The 17,281-nt window shown below is 40.1% G+C and overlaps 1 protein-coding gene across 2 annotated transcripts in view; it reads left to right on the plus strand.

Moving 5' to 3' along the window:
* Positions 1-17,281, plus strand: part of st6gal2a (ST6 beta-galactosamide alpha-2,6-sialyltranferase 2a) — a 46,067-nt gene that overhangs the window by 20,748 nt on the left and 8,038 nt on the right. The window contains exons 1-5 of one of the 2 annotated variants that reach the window (XM_088382719.1): positions 3,245-3,360; positions 10,342-11,389; positions 15,449-15,546; positions 15,841-15,942; positions 16,624-16,798. In XM_088382719.1, the coding sequence (XP_088238845.1) occupies positions 10,420-11,389; positions 15,449-15,546; positions 15,841-15,942; positions 16,624-16,798 (1,345 nt within the window). In that variant the 5' untranslated portion in view covers positions 3,245-3,360; positions 10,342-10,419. Of the gene's footprint in view, positions 1-3,244; positions 3,361-10,341; positions 11,390-15,448; positions 15,547-15,840; positions 15,943-16,623; positions 16,799-17,281 lie in introns of those variants that run through there. The other variant, XM_088382718.1, reaches the window with a different exon arrangement.

Below are 17,281 nucleotides of genomic sequence, written 5' to 3' on the forward strand. Positions count from 1 at the left end.
ACCCGGAACAAAAATAGGGCCTCTGAAGTCTCGTTCATTTGGCTTGTGTGATTCCTCCGTGCCGTACCCCAACTTTTGTAGCTCGCTTCCTAGCTCAGTTGAAGAGGTGAGCCTGAGAATGGTTGCACATGTATATACACGTAGCTTCGGCATGTTGTTATAATTATGATGCAATCTCCGAAACTGCCACATTAATTACTGCAGCCTTGTGCAATAGGAATAATCCGGAAAGTTGAAGTCATGCGTGATGATCTGTGTGATCTTAAGGTTGAATTTATGATGCAAGTCATGAGTAAAGGTTGTATTGCTGGATTTCTTTTGTTAAGATAGTAACAAGTTGTTGTGTTGCAATTTGCGTGAAGACTCGTATTCCGTATGAGAGCACGTGATTTGAGTTGATAAAGACGTGGCAAAAAAGTATCACTCACGATGGAGAGTTTGAAAAAATATAACTGTCATCTCGGAGTGGAATTTTTTATTACTCAAATTTGAAACTGGGTCATTCCCCTCCAGTCTTGTGGATGAAAACAATACAATGATTCAATGCTGCTAAACATATATCACTGTAAATAAGTGGCTGGAAAAACACGTTTTGAAGCCTGACTGGCTGCCACAAAGGCGTCGTAGTAACTAATGAAATATATAATTGCACTGGCGATGACCTGATAACACAGATTGAGCGGCCTCATTTGTGGTGGCTCACGGAAAGCCCGGGAGAAGTCTGCTTACGGATGCAATGAAAGATGACCATCATTCACACAAGCATGTTTGATGGAGTCATTCTTGCATGAGTCAAAATCAAATGTAATAGCTTGTTTATTTGAGGCAAAAAAGGATTCTTGGATATTTGATTCCAGAACAACAATGGCAGAATTTTATTTTATTTTCATCCATTATTATTATTATTATTAGTATTTATGCCTCAACTTGCTTTTTTGCAGGGTATATCTAAAATTATTAGCATGTTTTTAGGAGATTGTTGAGGTTTGAGGATCCAAGTGCAGGCAAGCAGGAAGGCAAGGCAAAAAGGCAAACAAGGAATGTAGAATCAAACGAATAGAAATCCCCAAACTAAGTCATGAAGTAGCAAACTAGAAATAGAAGCACGATAGAAGCAATGATCTAACACCGACTGAGAGGATGCAGGGAATGAAATCAAAACAAACTGAGAAGACAGCAAAGAATACCTGGACAAGACACGAGTAGCTGAGGGAGCTGATTGGTAGACATAAGAGATGATGACATGAAAAGTCCAAATCCAGTTCATGTGAATGCTAATCGTCACTTTTAGCCGTTTCTGCGGTGGCGTCACCAAACATTTTCTATGTTAAACATGCCAGCGAGTTAGCGTGTCCACATGAAAAAGCTCCACTGAGCATTGGGATCCTAAAAACGCTGCTATATAATTTGAATGCTGGTCGTAGCCACAGGAGAAGTTTCTCCTCTCATCACTTCCAGGCCTCATCCGTGCGGAAGCATCAGAGACGAGTGGGCAGGGCACTGTGGGAAGGTGGAGGTGTAATTTCAGAAGCTCTCGAACTGACCAGAGCAGCAATTATGTGATCTTCAAAAGCGGCAGGACCAGCTGTGCATCTCACTCCCGGATGTGCATCTCACTCCCGGACAGCCGTGGGATCCGAGTTTGCCTCGTGAAAGCTGGTGACTTCCAGGCCAATTAGCCTCCTTTTACGAGCACCATAAACTAGTCGGTTCCGATCATTTTATTGGAGATAGTTTGAGAAACGCGATTGTTTGAGAAACGCTCATTGGTTATTGGCTAGTGGATGCAACCCTAGTCAACCTCAGTTTGTTGGAGTATAGCTTCTATTTTATGCGCCTTTTAATCCGGTGTGCCCTATATATCAAATAATTTCTAAAATAAAAAATTCAATGAGGGTGCGCCTTATAATGCAGTGCGCCTTATGGTGCGAAAAATACGGTAGTATTATATAACATTGCATGTATCTAGAGGAGGATGAGAATTTAGTTAAAGACAGAATTTATTTTTAATGCTTTTTTCGTATTCATTATACTTTATACATAAAGTTGTGGCCAGTGAGTGTTTTTGTGTCTGCTGCTTACATTTGAGCTTCTGAAACGGAGGACAGCTTATTGTGTATCATAGTAGTCCAGTAAGTCCCTAATAGCCTGCTAATCCGAGTCCATGTTTGGCGTCAGGGGTTCACGTCGATTATAGAGGTTAAGTTGTCTGAAAACGAATGCAGAGCTTTACCTTTTTAGTACTCTTGTTGTCTCAGCAGTTTTTTTCCTCTAAATACAATAGCCAGAGTGCTAAACACACTCTGACACCTATGCAGAATATCAGATTGAGACATCCCGAGTTAAAATGTTAAATAGGTTATAATTTGTCAGGTAAATTATGTTGGGCTAAAAGGACACTGAAAACAGAGGCACTTTTCTTCCACATGTATACATCATTGTTAATTGACCTATTTAATAGCCACAAGAGGCGCTGTACCCAGAAGACAAGGCAGAAGTTTGGCCAAAAAGACAAGCTGTGCATCTGTCACGTTGTGGCCCATGAATCCCATCTAGGGAGCCGGAACGTTCCCAGAGGGGCTGGTGGTTGATGTGAGCGAGGAAGTCCACCCAGAGTGCAAGTTGGTACTCCCTTTTATTGTGTGCACATAAACATTCTTTGGTTAAAATCCATTGGGATCGTTAACATGGTGACTTTGAGATTATATTGCCGCATGATGTCTGCATGTGGATTTGCTCACAGAAAATCCAATCTTTTCATTGTCTATTGTGCTTTTCCTCATGAAGGTCAAGGGTTTGAGGAGGCAGGTTACACTGGCCAATTGCAGGGCACATATTTAATCATTAACAATCATCGTTCAATCCATATCACATGATCATAAGATAAAATGAGTACAATACTGCTTTATTTGTCCCACACGGGCACGTTCCATTTATGCGGCTGAGCCTGAGCCAGACCTACTGGTTCCTGGTAATCCCAGGTCATAATAATTTCTTATATATGAAAATGAAAATGGAGTTAAAAAAAAAAAAAAAAACACAATTGCAGGAAAATATTGAACACAAACAAATAATGTAGCTCCACAGAACATAAACAAGGATGCTACAACATAGTGGAGCAATCACATGGCAGAGATCGTGAAACTTTACATAAAACATAAGAGTGCTCATGATCGGTTGCGAGCGTATCTCCATCCCTTCCCGGTTCACACGCACGCAAGTGTCCATTTGCAAGATAATCAGTGACACAGACACTTCCTCATTCAAATGTCAACACACCAAGGACTAAGGCGACGCTAAAATCAGAGACGTTGCAAGTGACGCTGCACAGGAAAAGGCAAAATAACCCACAGACGACTGGTAAGAGCTTGTCTACTTTGTACTAACAAAAAAAAAGTATGTGGATTATTATTTGGTGATTATGAAGTAATTTGTTGCGTATGAAGTTGAAATAAAAAAAAGATAAAATGGAGAATGATTTAATTTAGATTAAAAAACACCAATATCAACCCTTCTTATTAATACAACAATAACAATAAAACAAACTTAATACATCTAATAAAAAAATCATTCCACTTTCATAAAATTTTTCATTTGTATTTAATTTGTTATTATTTTAATCTTTAACTTTTGTGGTAGTGCAATTAACAACAGATTCTTATTTGCTATATCAACCTATCTGCAGACAGCAAAGGATATAATATTTAAATATTTTAATATTTACAAGTTCATTTACAATGGTAGTGGTTCGAGGAATGTCGGTGCGAATATAACAAATATACATTTTCAATATACATTTTCATCTAACCAAATCTGGCCCGCTTTGCAAAAAGTTTGGACACCCCTGAGTTACACATTGTTGCTTTAATCGTATTCACTAATAATTTAGACAAATACAGTATACCTGTAACAAAGTTAAGTATTATGTAAATCCAAATTGCCCCCGTGAAATGCCCTCCACTTTATGTGGAATGATTTATCTGATGCATTAAAAATATAGTGTATTCTTATATTTATACTCTAAATGAACAAGATGACTACAAATATAAAGTATAGTTGGTGGTTTTCTTCAATGATATCGTATCTTGTCTAATATTTGTACCATTGAAAAATAATTTGTCAATTGTTTGTCTGGGATTCTCGAGTAACTACAAGTGTCGAAACGCAAACTGCAACTTCATACAATTAATGTGTATACGTTCGTAATACTGGTCTTCCTGTTGTTAAATGTTACCAATCATTTTCATTTATGAGTGATTAGATTAGATTAGATAAAATTGAATCTTACCCCACAGTGGGGAAACCAATTGAATGGACTACTATTGACCAATAAAAGTTTAATAGTTACCGCTGAGCCTTTTCAAATGAAGGTACACTTAAGTAAAAAGGCTGCAGTTCCTAAATGCTAAATACAACTTTTAAATCAAAGATGAATCCCATTGTGACCTCAAAAACATCATTTGTCCAAATACTTCTGGGACAGTCAACCAAATGGGAATTCTACAATTCGCCACTCCAGGTTGTTAATGGGTGTAGTTGGCCTTTTAAGAGTGGGATTAATGGGTTTCATGGCACGTGTTTGCCGAAATGTATTTTTGCGTCGCATTGTTGGTGTAATCGGTGCTGTAGGAGGAAAGCGGGCTTAATCTGCCTCAGAGGGATCTGTAATAGAGTTAATGCTCCCGGGTCTGACCTTGGTGGACCGTGTATTACGTGTTTAATCCTTCCACAGTCCAAAGAAAATAGATTTTTTTTTTCTTACTCGTCAGCACATTTGGGATGAGTAGTTTGGATCAATGGAGGTGTGGAAGAAGCGAGTATCCAGTCTCTACAGTTCATCAAAAAAGGCTCCAAAACAATAATATTTCGATTCAATTGTGTCCAATTGATGATTGATTCGCTACTTGGTTGCAGCTCTGATTCTGTTCATGCTCAACAAGTTTGTTGTCTAAAGCGCAACACCATCTTGATTTCGGCCACATTTCCAAGGAAACCACTAATAAGTCGTTATCAAAAGACGTGGATATCGTGGAGCGGCCGGAGTGAATCCTGAGCTTTGAAAAGCGTTGATGTTGGTCGGCGTGTTTTAGCATCCCTGTGCCGATTCAAATTTCATCCAGATGGGAAGAGAAATCATACTCCGCTCTATATCGTTTTTATTAAGGTCGGCATGATCATTTTGAAATTTGCAGTTCTTATGAATACATACAAGTGCACTGACCTCAAATAAGGATAAGCAAATAGAACAGACAATGTTCATCTTTCAGGTTGAACTGAAATTTGAGAAAAATACAAATTAAGCTTGCACTTTCAATCATCTCATTCGTTTGGCTAGTCTTTAGTGGCTTGTTTGGCTCTATTGTTGTGCACACACACACACACTGATGTCTCCAAAAACACTCCACACCTTCATTCACGTGACCTCGTAATGATGTACTACTTGCTTGTTTGTCGCCCCGCTTCAACTACTCAGAGGCGAATATTATTTTCGGAGATGTGGGCAAAAAGCTCCACTTTGAGTCATCAATACTTCATGAAGAACAAGGCCATCGGTCAGTGTTTTTAGTCGACTGAACGTGTACGCACTTGTGCGGTTCTGCACTCTGGAAAAAAGTTCCATTTGTAGAAGCAGACAGAATTACTCTTCGATTTCTCAATTCATATATTGTTCACATTTTGCACAACGCCAAATTGTGGCAGTTTTTATTTTCTGTGACCTGGATTTGTCATCTCGGATGCTTTTCATAATGTATTGTAGCTAACCTTCACTTGTTTTAAATGGATTGTAAGGCTTTTATAAGATTCAACTGTCTTTGAGATGCTGATTGGCTCCCAGCATGCAAATCCTTGCACGAGCAGTCTGACGATAAAGAGAATCGCTACCTAACTATTCATTTTCATTCATCAATCATGGCTTCTGATTGTATAAACAGATGCTATCGCATATTGTCTGTTTCTGATACAAGAAAGTATTTGTGTAGATATGCTGATGTGTGATTTGAGGATTGAGGCTGTTTGTCAGCTAGCGTAAGCCTTTTCAGATTGACATTCAAAAGTGCCCGGCAAGCACAAGTGACTCCGGCTTGTTCTACTCGAGGATAGATTTGAATTTTTTACAAGTGAACTGTGCTCGTCTCATTTTTTACTTCAATATTCATTCGTGCTTACGGCATTGCCGTAGTTTGCTGCAGCAACCAAATACGTGTTGATTCCAACGAGACTTCTGATCACTTTGTTCACTTGAAGCCAAAACAGTCAATGCCGAGTTTGTTTTTTTAAACTTTTTCTGGTTTATTTATAATTTAAAGGACTCCCACAGCCTATCTACAGTGTTGGCAATGAACTTTTCCGTTTCGGATGAACATGCTTAGAATTTTTTTTTCCTCACACCGAGTACAAGTTTCACATGATAGTATATTGTACTTTGATGGACTGTCATTGATTCATTCATTCATCTGTCTTTTATATACCCGCTCTGTGGTATGAAATGAGATCTTTCTTCTTCGTGACAGAGGTTCGCTTTGGCCTGGGGAGTTAAGTTCAATATTCGCTTTAAAGATATCTGGCGCCATCTAGCGTTGTGAATGAGTATAATGTTTAGACGCCGAATGTAAGACAACCCCCACTTTGGAATTTTACCTCATGCGCGAAAATACCGTATTAAACTCAAGCGAAGCGAACACGCACAAAAAAACACCCCACAAACATAAATGTTGATATGAACTTAAAAAAAAGCCGCATGAAATTAGGCAAAGAGCCAAGACTAGTAAAGAGCCATGCCTAGTTTTATGCGGGTATTTTGCGAGCTGGCCAGGCCTGTGTTAGTGGCTTTTGGTCCTTTATGACAGTTGGTCCTTTATGACTGTTCCGTTTATGACGCTATTGGCTTTTGTCATTTATTTGGTCACAAAGACAATTGATTGAGATCGTTCGTTATAGTTTCATATTTGTTTGATACATCATTTTTTCTATATATTCTAGAGCAGGGGTGTCCAAACTTTTTGCAAGGAGGGCCGGATTTGATAAAGTGAAGGGGCTCGGCGGCCAATACTTTTTTCAGACATTTTTTAACTACAGAAATTTCATGCCAATACATCCTGTTATGAAACAAAATAACCAAATATAAGCCACTCAGGCAGATGTGAACAACTTTAAAAACACAAATTCTGCCTTTCATTCATATCTGAAGAGTCAGATAACATTGAACAAACTGTATGAAATAATTTAATTTTGTACATAGACTTTTTTGTTGCCCATTCAAATCTACTCTCTCCTTCTGGATCCAAATCCTGCATTAAAAAGGACAGATAACTAACAAATTTTGAAAATTAAACTTCTTCCGAATTGTGACGACTAATAAAAATGTTTTTTGTCCACACTCTCTCTCTCTCTGGTGCTTAAGGCCATCGGCAAAAATACACCGAACATTTTTACAGTCTCCGCTACAGGTATAAGTGCCATTTTGATGATTACACAAGCCTGCAATCATCTGGTGGTAGGTACAGACAAGATGGTCTGTTCTGACGTCAATGCTCTTGTGTGTGTATTGGGAGGGATGATTACACAGAAGATTGCCGGAACAAGTCATGGAAAAGTTTCCTCTGCAAAGAAGACGTTTTTTCTTTTGTGGTTTTCTTCTGCTCTGAGACCTGCCTGTCTACTCATGAGCATGCATGGAAAGTCCATCAGCAAAGACCACTTCCTTAGGGATCCTGCCTTGTATTGAGACATCAAGAACTGTGATGGAATAGCTTCTTTCCACGTTTCAATCCTGAATTTCCTTCTGGGAAGTCCGACATCCTCCCAACATGCATGTTCGGCCGTAAAGTTGCCTTTGCGATTGAAGGATGATCTGTCCAGGGTGTAGCCGCATGGGAGAGGCTCCGTTGCCATGGTAGCTCTGCATGGGATAAGCAGTGAAGAAAATTCATGGATGGATGGATGGATGGATGGATGGATAGCAAGATGACGGACAGACAGATGGATGAATAGCGAGATGACGGAGAGTATCTCAGTGTACATCATTGTGATGCTGGAAAAATGGTGTGGTCATGAAGAAAGCGTCACAGCAGCATTTGCTCACACTTTCCATCGAAAGGTTCTGTAAGAGCGCTTAGAGTGGTAGAAGGGGAAAACATTTGTAGTTAAAAAAAGACGAGATAAATTTAAACACCGCATAGGGGTAATTGACATATGACCTCACTGCCAGACTAAATAGAGGAACATGTTGAGCACAAGGGATGAGGTGGCAGACCAGCTCACTAACTCACTCAAAAATCCTTTTAGGAAAAATCTTTCAGTAAATGTTCTGAAACTTTAGACACGGTTATGCCTCCAAAGAGACCAATAAATTGATACTCTATATATGCAAGTTGTCACAAGGAAAACATTATTGGTTGCAAGGTCAGCGCAACTGTGCTAAAGTGAGACCAGTTATCCATCTGTTTGTGGTTCAACATTCAAGGAAGTCCATCCGTCCATCCGTCCATCCATCCATCCATCCATCCATCCATCCATCCATCCATCCATCCATCCATCCATCCATCCATCCATCCATCCATCCATCCATCCATCCATCCATCCATCCATCCATCCATCCATCCATCCATCCATCCATCCATCCATCCATCCATCCATCCATCCATCCATCCATCCATCCATCCATCCATCCATCCATCCATCCATCCATCGAGCATTAGTATGACTCATGAATTAAAAGTAAAATGCCATAAATAGGTTCTTCTTGTTCTCAAAGAGGCTAACCCATCATTTTGGGACTTTCACTCCACATCTCATTGCTCTCTCTGTGGAGAGCCTCGCCAACCATCATCCTCTGCTCTTGCTTCTCCATCAGTACGCTTGTGTTGTTTCACGCTCACCGACTCAACCTGAATTCTGCCTGGTTAGGGGAACCACATACACATTTGGTTTGTTGAAAACATTTGGGCAGCTGCCTGCTTGTTTTATTTGTAAAACTGAGTCAGTGTTAGGAAGTCCTATTTCTCCATTAGGAACCGTTTGACCTACCGTAGACGTGTTGGAACTGCTACATTCGCAGCATATGAATCACGGCTCCCACCTGACGTAGCCCCGAGGCGTTCACAAAGCATGTCACTTTCGGTATGTGTGTCTCCATGCATTCGCAATATTCTTCTAGTTGCTCCTAGCTGTTTTCCTGGAGCTTGACTGAGGTCAACGCTTGAGCTTTTGCCTCCTGTGTGGCCGAGGGCCGGAGGGTGGATGTAAAGGGTTAAAGGGGGTCGGTTTACGTGAGCGGTGCCTGGGTGCCTTTCCGCCGCACTCTGCAAGTCCTGGCAGGACTGACGGGAAGTGGTAATTACGACGAGAGGTTTCCGTCTGACAAGACCTCCATTTGTCCCCTGAGAAAAACCTGTCTCACATTAAGAGACCATCTTTTTCTAATTAAGTTTGGCTAAGGAGGTTGTGGTGCCGTAATGTGTATTCAAAGCTTCACTCACTTTCTTTACTGTGTACAGTAGAGCCTCTAATACAAACACAATTTAAAAAAATGTTTACAATTAGACACTAATCACATCGGAATAAATCGTTCTATAGTAAAAATGTCACAGTCATAAATTCTATATTTCCTCTCCAGGGATTTAAATAAATAAAACAGTTTGCCTTGAGATACAAGTAGTGCTGAATTATTTTTAATATAAAGCTAATTGATTTTTTTATGTAGTGTTAAGGTGGTTTTTTTTACTAAAAAAACACATTATAGTCATAATTTCTGTATTTCCTCTCCAGGAATTTTTCAAAATAATACAGTTTGCCTTGAGATACAAGTAGAGCGCCAGAGATTTTTCAAAATAATAGTTTGCCTTGAGATACAAGTAGTGCTGAATTATTTTGAATAAAAAGCTAATTGATTTTTTTATGTATTTTTTTTTTTTTTACTAAAAAATACAATCATAATTTCTATATTTCCTCTCCAGGGATTTTTCAAAATAATACAATTTGCCTTGAGATACAAGTAGTACTGAATTATTTTGAATAAAAAGATAATAGATTTTTTTATGTCGTGTTAGGTTGTTGTTAATCGTTTTTGTGGGGGATTAAGGGTATTTATATTCAATGAGTGGTCTATGAGAATAACGATGTCATGTTTATAATTGACCAACTTGATTGACCAATGAAAAACGTTGAAAATGTGGTCACACAATATGGTGTATGACCTGTTTTCCAAACTCTCTAACATCATGACATACTTTTTATTCGACTTTTATTAGGAACTAAGGATAGGTTTGTTGTCTTTTGATTGAAGTCACAATTTAGACATACCAGCTCAGACCTTCCTTATGATCTTTATTTCTCCTTCAGGCCCTGCAGTGACGTCTTGGCTGACCCCTGTCCTCCCCCCAGCGCCTCTGGCCCACACTCCCCTCCTGCTCCAGCTGCATGGCTTTGTTTGTTGTCGGTGAGCTCCCCTTGGTAATAAAGTCCAGCATGAGGCAGTGGAGACGGCTTGTGTTGGTGGGAATGCTGGCCTGGATGCTCATCTTTCTCGCCCTTTTCTCGTACTTCCTTGACGCACGAGTTAAGAAGTTGCCGACCTCTGCAGGCTCCCTCCTCTCCCAGCACCCCGACACCCGTCGCCTGGCCTCCATCCAGGCCTCCCATCAGAACACTGTCGCAGTCTCCAGCTCGACCCCGACCGTACCGGGAGATGTGCTGGAACCTCACAACAACTCTGTCACCTCCAGCAACAATGGCAGCCAGGAGCTCAGTAACCAAAACTACATGGACCCCCAGACTCTGGCGGCCTGGTCTTCCTTCGGCACAGAGAATGTAGGCTCTCACTCGGACCCGGCGTTTCAAAGTCATGAAATGACTTCCCAAACTACGGAATATCAAAACCACGTGAATAGAGTCCAACCTCATGGAGGAGAGGAAGACGAGGAGGATGAATATGAGAGAGAAAATGCCGATGAAATCAAGACCAACAGAATAAGGACTGAACATGTCAGGAAAACTGCTGATGCTTTCTCGAACCTGGAGGAGAACTCCAAGTCAGTGTCACTGTTGAAGCGCCTCTGGCAAGGACGCTTGTCCATTGAGATGCTGGAGCCGAGGCTGCAGCACGCCCGGAATGAATACGTGAAGAGCAACAAACACCGCGTGGCCTACAAGGGGCTCCGCCGACCCTCTCAAAGTGCCAAGGAGCTGCTGTGTCAGCTGAAGGCCAAGGCCCGGCTGAGCACGGTAGACGGATCAGAGAAGCCTTTCCTCTCACTGGGATGGGCCCATCTAGTGCCGGCCCTCCAGCTGGAACAGATGCGCATGTCTCAAGGCGGGAGTCCCATCAAGACATGTGCCGTGGTCGCCTCTGCTGGTGCCATTTTACGATCGGGATTGGGCAAAGAAATTGGTGAGTGGTCTTGTGGTTCCTTTCATTTGACCTCACTTCCTGAATCGTTGCTTGAATATGAACAAAAAAATATTCTCGGATTTGAATGCTCATAGTTTATGGTGGCACTTCATTTCAACTGCACCTCTTGTGGAAATTGTAGAGTTGTCTTGATTTCAAATTGGAATTTTAAGTTGATAGTAAACGTGAGTGATTCATTTCTTGAATAATTCCTGAAATTTGAAAATAGACTAAATATCTCAATGGAGTAACTTCTATTCATCAAGTTCATGGTGAAACTCTCGGAGGATTTGAAGAGAAAAACAAAGCTGTCAGCAGAATAGTTGAAATTGTGTCACATTCAGGGTCATTTCCTCAGTCATCGCGAGATATTTTAAGAACTAATAATCATATAATACCTGGAAATATTCCATGTGAATGCTAAAAGTGGATTTGCTGGAAAGAAATGAGTTAAGCAGAAATAAGATGATTTCACAACTAATTGAAAACTGCTGGGTTAAAAGAAAAAACTAAATAATTTGGATTAAAAATGGGACTAATCCAGAAATTTGACCCAATTTTGGATTATTTTGCTAAAAATCAACCCTGGCTTTAGCAAAACCACCCAAAATTGGGTCAAATTGACTCAATTTCCTGGGTCGGTCCATTTTTTAACTCAGCAGTTTTAAAGCCGCATGCATAGATTGTTGTTCAAGTGGCGTGAGAAAATGTGAGGATGTATACACAGTAGAGGAAACCAAAGCTGTCGTCATGTCTGTCGTTGCGGTCGCTCACTAACAGGAAGCGACGGCGCTGATTTGCTAACGCATTCGTCAAAGTAAGCACGGATGAATATTTCGGGTACCAAAGTCAGCTACGTGATTTGGAAAGATTATAAGAAGCTTTCGGTATGACGCAGATGCACAAACTGCAGTGTTGAAATGCGTTGAATTGCGCTGCTATTTGCAGAGAACGGGAACTGAGCGCTCCTGAAAATAGCCACTACCCATGAGTTGATGGATTTCCCAGAATTCTTTTTTTACGGGGCATTAATGGCCTTTCAATGGGGAAAGATGATGTGCGATGTTTGGAGCTACAAGTGTAGTCATGGAACAAATCAAACTCGAATTCCCAGGGCACCATTGACTATATATATTTTTTGTGATCTATAACTGCACAGACAAACTATAATCAGCAAAACACTAAACACCAAGCATGTAATCACGAACCAGTAAAAAATAAACAAGTACATAGTTCAATTAAAATTTAGGGAGGAGGACAAAGCATGCCATTCATGCAATTCTACCTCACTCAGTCACTCAGTCACTCATTATGCGATTAATAATTAAAAAAAACCCATTGTGTTTCAATATATATTGAAAGAAATACATTCATCCATCCATCTTCTGAACTGCTTTTCTTCATGAGGGTCATGGGCATGCTGGAGCCTATCCCAGCAGTCATCGGGCAGTAGGCGGGGGACACCCAGAACCGGTTGCCACACAAAGAGGAACAACCATCCACACGCACTCACACCTAGGGGCAATTTGGAATGGCCTAGCATACATGTTAGGACTATTTAAATTGGTAATCTGGTTGATCAAGCGTGTTTTTGCAATGTGGAAGTACCCGGGGCGGCGGTGGGAAAACACGCAAACTCCAAAGAGGAAGGCCGGAGCCGGGATCGAACCCTGCACCTCTGTACTGTGACGTGGATGTGCTAACCAGTGCACACCGTGCCGCCCAGGAAGACATAGATTTAGAAATAAAATACAGGCTGCAGATATGTCAAGCAAGGCCCGCAGTTAGCAGTTTGCACACCTTTCCAATCTGTGCGCACTCTAGTTGGTAGATGGCAGGCTGGAGAAAAAATGGAGAGTGTGAAATCCCTGACAGATGGCTCACTCGGGAAATAAAAGGTTTGTGTGTATTATCCCACCCTCAACAACTCCTCTTCTGGCATCCATCAGGTGTCTTTACATCACATTGTCTTTAAATTTGATTCCTGAATACATAAAACATTTCTGTTAATATCAACAGCATGCCCTCTGCCTGATATTTATTGTGGCAGCTGTGCATCGAAAAAAAAGTCCTTGAAAAATGCGTGATGTGAAACACAGCATGCATTCACAGTGCTTATGACATAATCTGTCTTATTGTTCTGAATAGATCGTGCAAACTCTGAAAGACCCCGATTAATTCCTTATATAGCTCAAACTCTGAAACACGCCACACCCCGATTAATTCCTCTGTGCATTGTCCACTTGAATAATTAAACATTGCACTTCAACTAGCTATCTATCAGAATAATATATTTGTTCACATAACCGTCTCCTCTGTATTTGATGATTTAATCTCCACAAGCTTTCATTCTGATTCATTATGCCTCCACTCTATTTGATGCCACAAAATTGACACCCAATATATTCTTGCGGGTTCCATTCACTTTCATGAATAAATGCTGCACGGTAACGATCAATCTATCACTGTCTATCTATATGTGTTGCTCCACCATTGGTGCTCAAATAGCTGTTGCTTGACACTATGACACTGATGGCACTAGTTTGACAGTAAATTTTTGGGAATAGCATTAAAGAGCTTGAAACCTTTTTAAGCTTTGTTCACTATTAGCTACAAAAAAATACTGTCAATGCCTTCCAGTAAATGCCTTAGTGCATATATTCTCTGCAAATAACCGCTCCCGCACTTGGCACTTTGAGGAAAGAGAATAATGAACACAAAGCAAATGTATAAAAAAGTGTACAACATCAATGTCCAGCTGAGAGTTGCAGATTTTGCAGTAGATCTGTGCACTTGTTCATTTTAATATCAACATTTTTCCTCGTCATAAAAAAGGTCACCAGCACAACACAAGAAGTTAGACTATCACACACACACAGATGTAGATTGACCCTTTTTCATTTGACTATGTGCTTATCATTATATGCTTGTTGTTTGCAATGGCGTGGACTCGTGTTGACAAAATCTATAGTCTTGAAATGTAAACGTTAAAATACTTGATTGTGGGGATGATCAATCTGTTCATCTGAACGATTCATGATGCATTGCGCAATGCATTACTGCCACCGTGTGGTCATCACTGTGAACAGCAGCTTTAGATAGAAGCAATTTAAACACGCAAATACTTTTGGAAGACGTTCTTTTTTAGTTTTTATCGCTGTATATTTTTATATTGGTGTAATATTTATTATTACTATTCATATTTATTTATTATTAATATTATTATGTATTTTATATTCTGATATTTATGTGCATACATATTGATTTCATGTTTTTGGTAAGGCCTTTAAATGAAAAAAAGTTTCTATACACAGTGAAATAAGCTTTCATACGTAACATGCAAAATTTGCACCTTTATTTACATGTAGAAATAATAACATTTGTATTGTGCTTGCACTAAATAATATGGTAACTATATTTTCTGGTTGGTCCTGCAAATTAACGCAAAGTTGGTTGAAGCTTGTCAGGAAAAAAAAAGTTTTTCTCCTCTATCTTTTGGGCATCTGTCGATAATTCAAGTCAAGTGTAATCAATAATACCTACCTCAGTTACCAAGACTGACCGTTAGAGGGCAATAGTGTGGCATGATTGTCACATTTGCCTCTGCAAAATGTCATGACGTTTTTCCACTTTATCTGATGTAAATGTGAATTTGATTTATTGCAGCACACCTTGCTTTGAGTTTTTAAGATGACCCAACCACCCCACTCATTTTTATCTCGGCTTGGGACAGGCAGCGGCTGGGAATTGACATCTTAAAGCCTACTTTTTTCAAAATCTTACATTTAATGTACTTCAACTTCAGCACACAACCAAACTCTCTGTCCTCAGCCCACCTAAATCCAATATTAGGCAATCTACTGGGTCAAAAACAATTAACCCACCGTTGCCTCTATTTGTTCTAAATCCACAGTGAGTGGTTTTGTAAAACAACAGCATTTGTGTGGCTGTGTGAATGAACGATACTTTTATCTGCGACATGTTTATCAACTCTGTGAGCCATCATAGTGACAAAAAGTAGCAGGATGTCACTTAACGTCATGATATGTATGATTTCAGATGCTCACGATGCTGTGATTAGGTTCAACGCGGCCCCCACCGAGGGCTACGAGAAAGACGTGGGCAGCAAGACCACCATGCGCATCATCAACTCAATGGTGAGAACACAAATGATAATAATGAGGTTGACAGGTGCTAACATACTAGAAGACGTTGATATCCTGTGGTGGAACACAATGAATTATTCCTATAAATAGACACAATTTGGTTGCAGAAATATGGCCTTGCCTCTAGATACAGGAAAGAAACATTTACATCTTATTTACATTACAAGTTGTTGCTTTATAAAGTGTTATATTTGAGTGACGCGTACAGATTTGATTCAAATAAAACATGTTCATCACAATGGAAAAACATAATGGCATTATCAAGTATCTGTGTTCTGTCTACAGGTTATGGCAACTCCAAGGTTTCACTTCCAGACCAGTTCTCTTTACAAAAATGTAACCTTGCTGGCCTGGGACCCCGCCCCTTACAGTCTCAACTTGAGCAAGGTTGGTTGGCCGATACAGTGATTCCTCACCACTTGGCATTTTTATGTGTTTACTTTTTGTTCGAAATCCTCGTGTATGATTTATCATTATTATTTCGACAGCTCCAGTTGTATCATCGAATACCACCACTGAAAGCTAATCAGACAATAATAATCTCAGACAAGCATGGCATTACTGTTGTTTTGACGCAGCTACGTCCGCCCAAGTTCAATAAATGACTAATGATAATAAAATATAAAAACGACAGATGGGATTTTGATAATCACTGCCTTCTTCCTCACGATATACCCAACCTTCTCTCCTAAAGGACTATTCTTCTCTCACATTATCTCATTTAATGGGCCATAAAATGGCCACCTTGCTGCTTTAATTTTCTGTGCTCATCATTTTTCACTCGTTAGGCACCCCCATCCTGTTTTGTTTGTGAGATTCGACAATTTCGTCCGACATCCGAAGCAAAAAAAAATCTCAAATTTTGTGTTCGAACACCGATTCGTTCGAGAACCGGGACGTTCGAAAACCGAGGCTCCACTGTATTGATGGTGATTGTTGTATCCATGTGACGCAAATTTAGAGTGAATATGCATTTAATAATGTTTATATTGCTTATGTATTGTGCTGAAAGCAGTGCAGAACATTTTTCTTTTCTTGATCTGATGCTGTGTTGTTTTTACTCCCCAGTGGTACACCAGTCCAGACTATGACCTGTTCGAACCGTATGCGGAACACCGCAAGTTGCACCCCGACCAGCCCTTCTACATCCTCCATCCCAGATATATTTGGGGCCTCTGGGATGTGATTCAAGGCAACAGTCAGACAAACATTCAGCCCAACCCTCCCTCATCAGGCTTCATGGGTGAGCACATCTCATCACTAATAAGCACATGGAGTTCAAACCGAATATTAATTTGAATGATTTCACAATGGGTGTAAAGGGGAGCAACAGATAAACTTTTCGAAAATATATTACAAGATAAGCAAACAGGAAAACGAAATGAAGTGAAATTCATCTCATTTTTTCTGGCAAATGGAATCCACGTCACCCGCATTTGGCAGGTTAGGTGGTGTTTATGTCTCCAGCTGCAAATGTTTCATATTGTTGATTCCTCTGTTTTCTTATCTTTCAATTTCCATAACACACACACTCGTATATATGTACGTAATGTGACCACTCTGAGTTCAATCTAACATCTGAGCACAGTCGGACTGGAGACTAATCTCACAAGCTCTCCTGCAATCAGTAGACATCTTCCGCTCACTTTCGCCTTATATTGCAAAAAGCAATATATATTTTTTTTAATACAGATGTCACCGTAAGTGTCAAATTGCTGCAATTTTT

This window comes from Syngnathus floridae, chromosome 8, assembly GCF_059516105.1.
Source record: "Syngnathus floridae isolate MCC-2025c chromosome 8, RoL_Sflo_1.0, whole genome shotgun sequence".
Taxonomy (NCBI): domain Eukaryota; kingdom Metazoa; phylum Chordata; class Actinopteri; order Syngnathiformes; family Syngnathidae; genus Syngnathus; species Syngnathus floridae.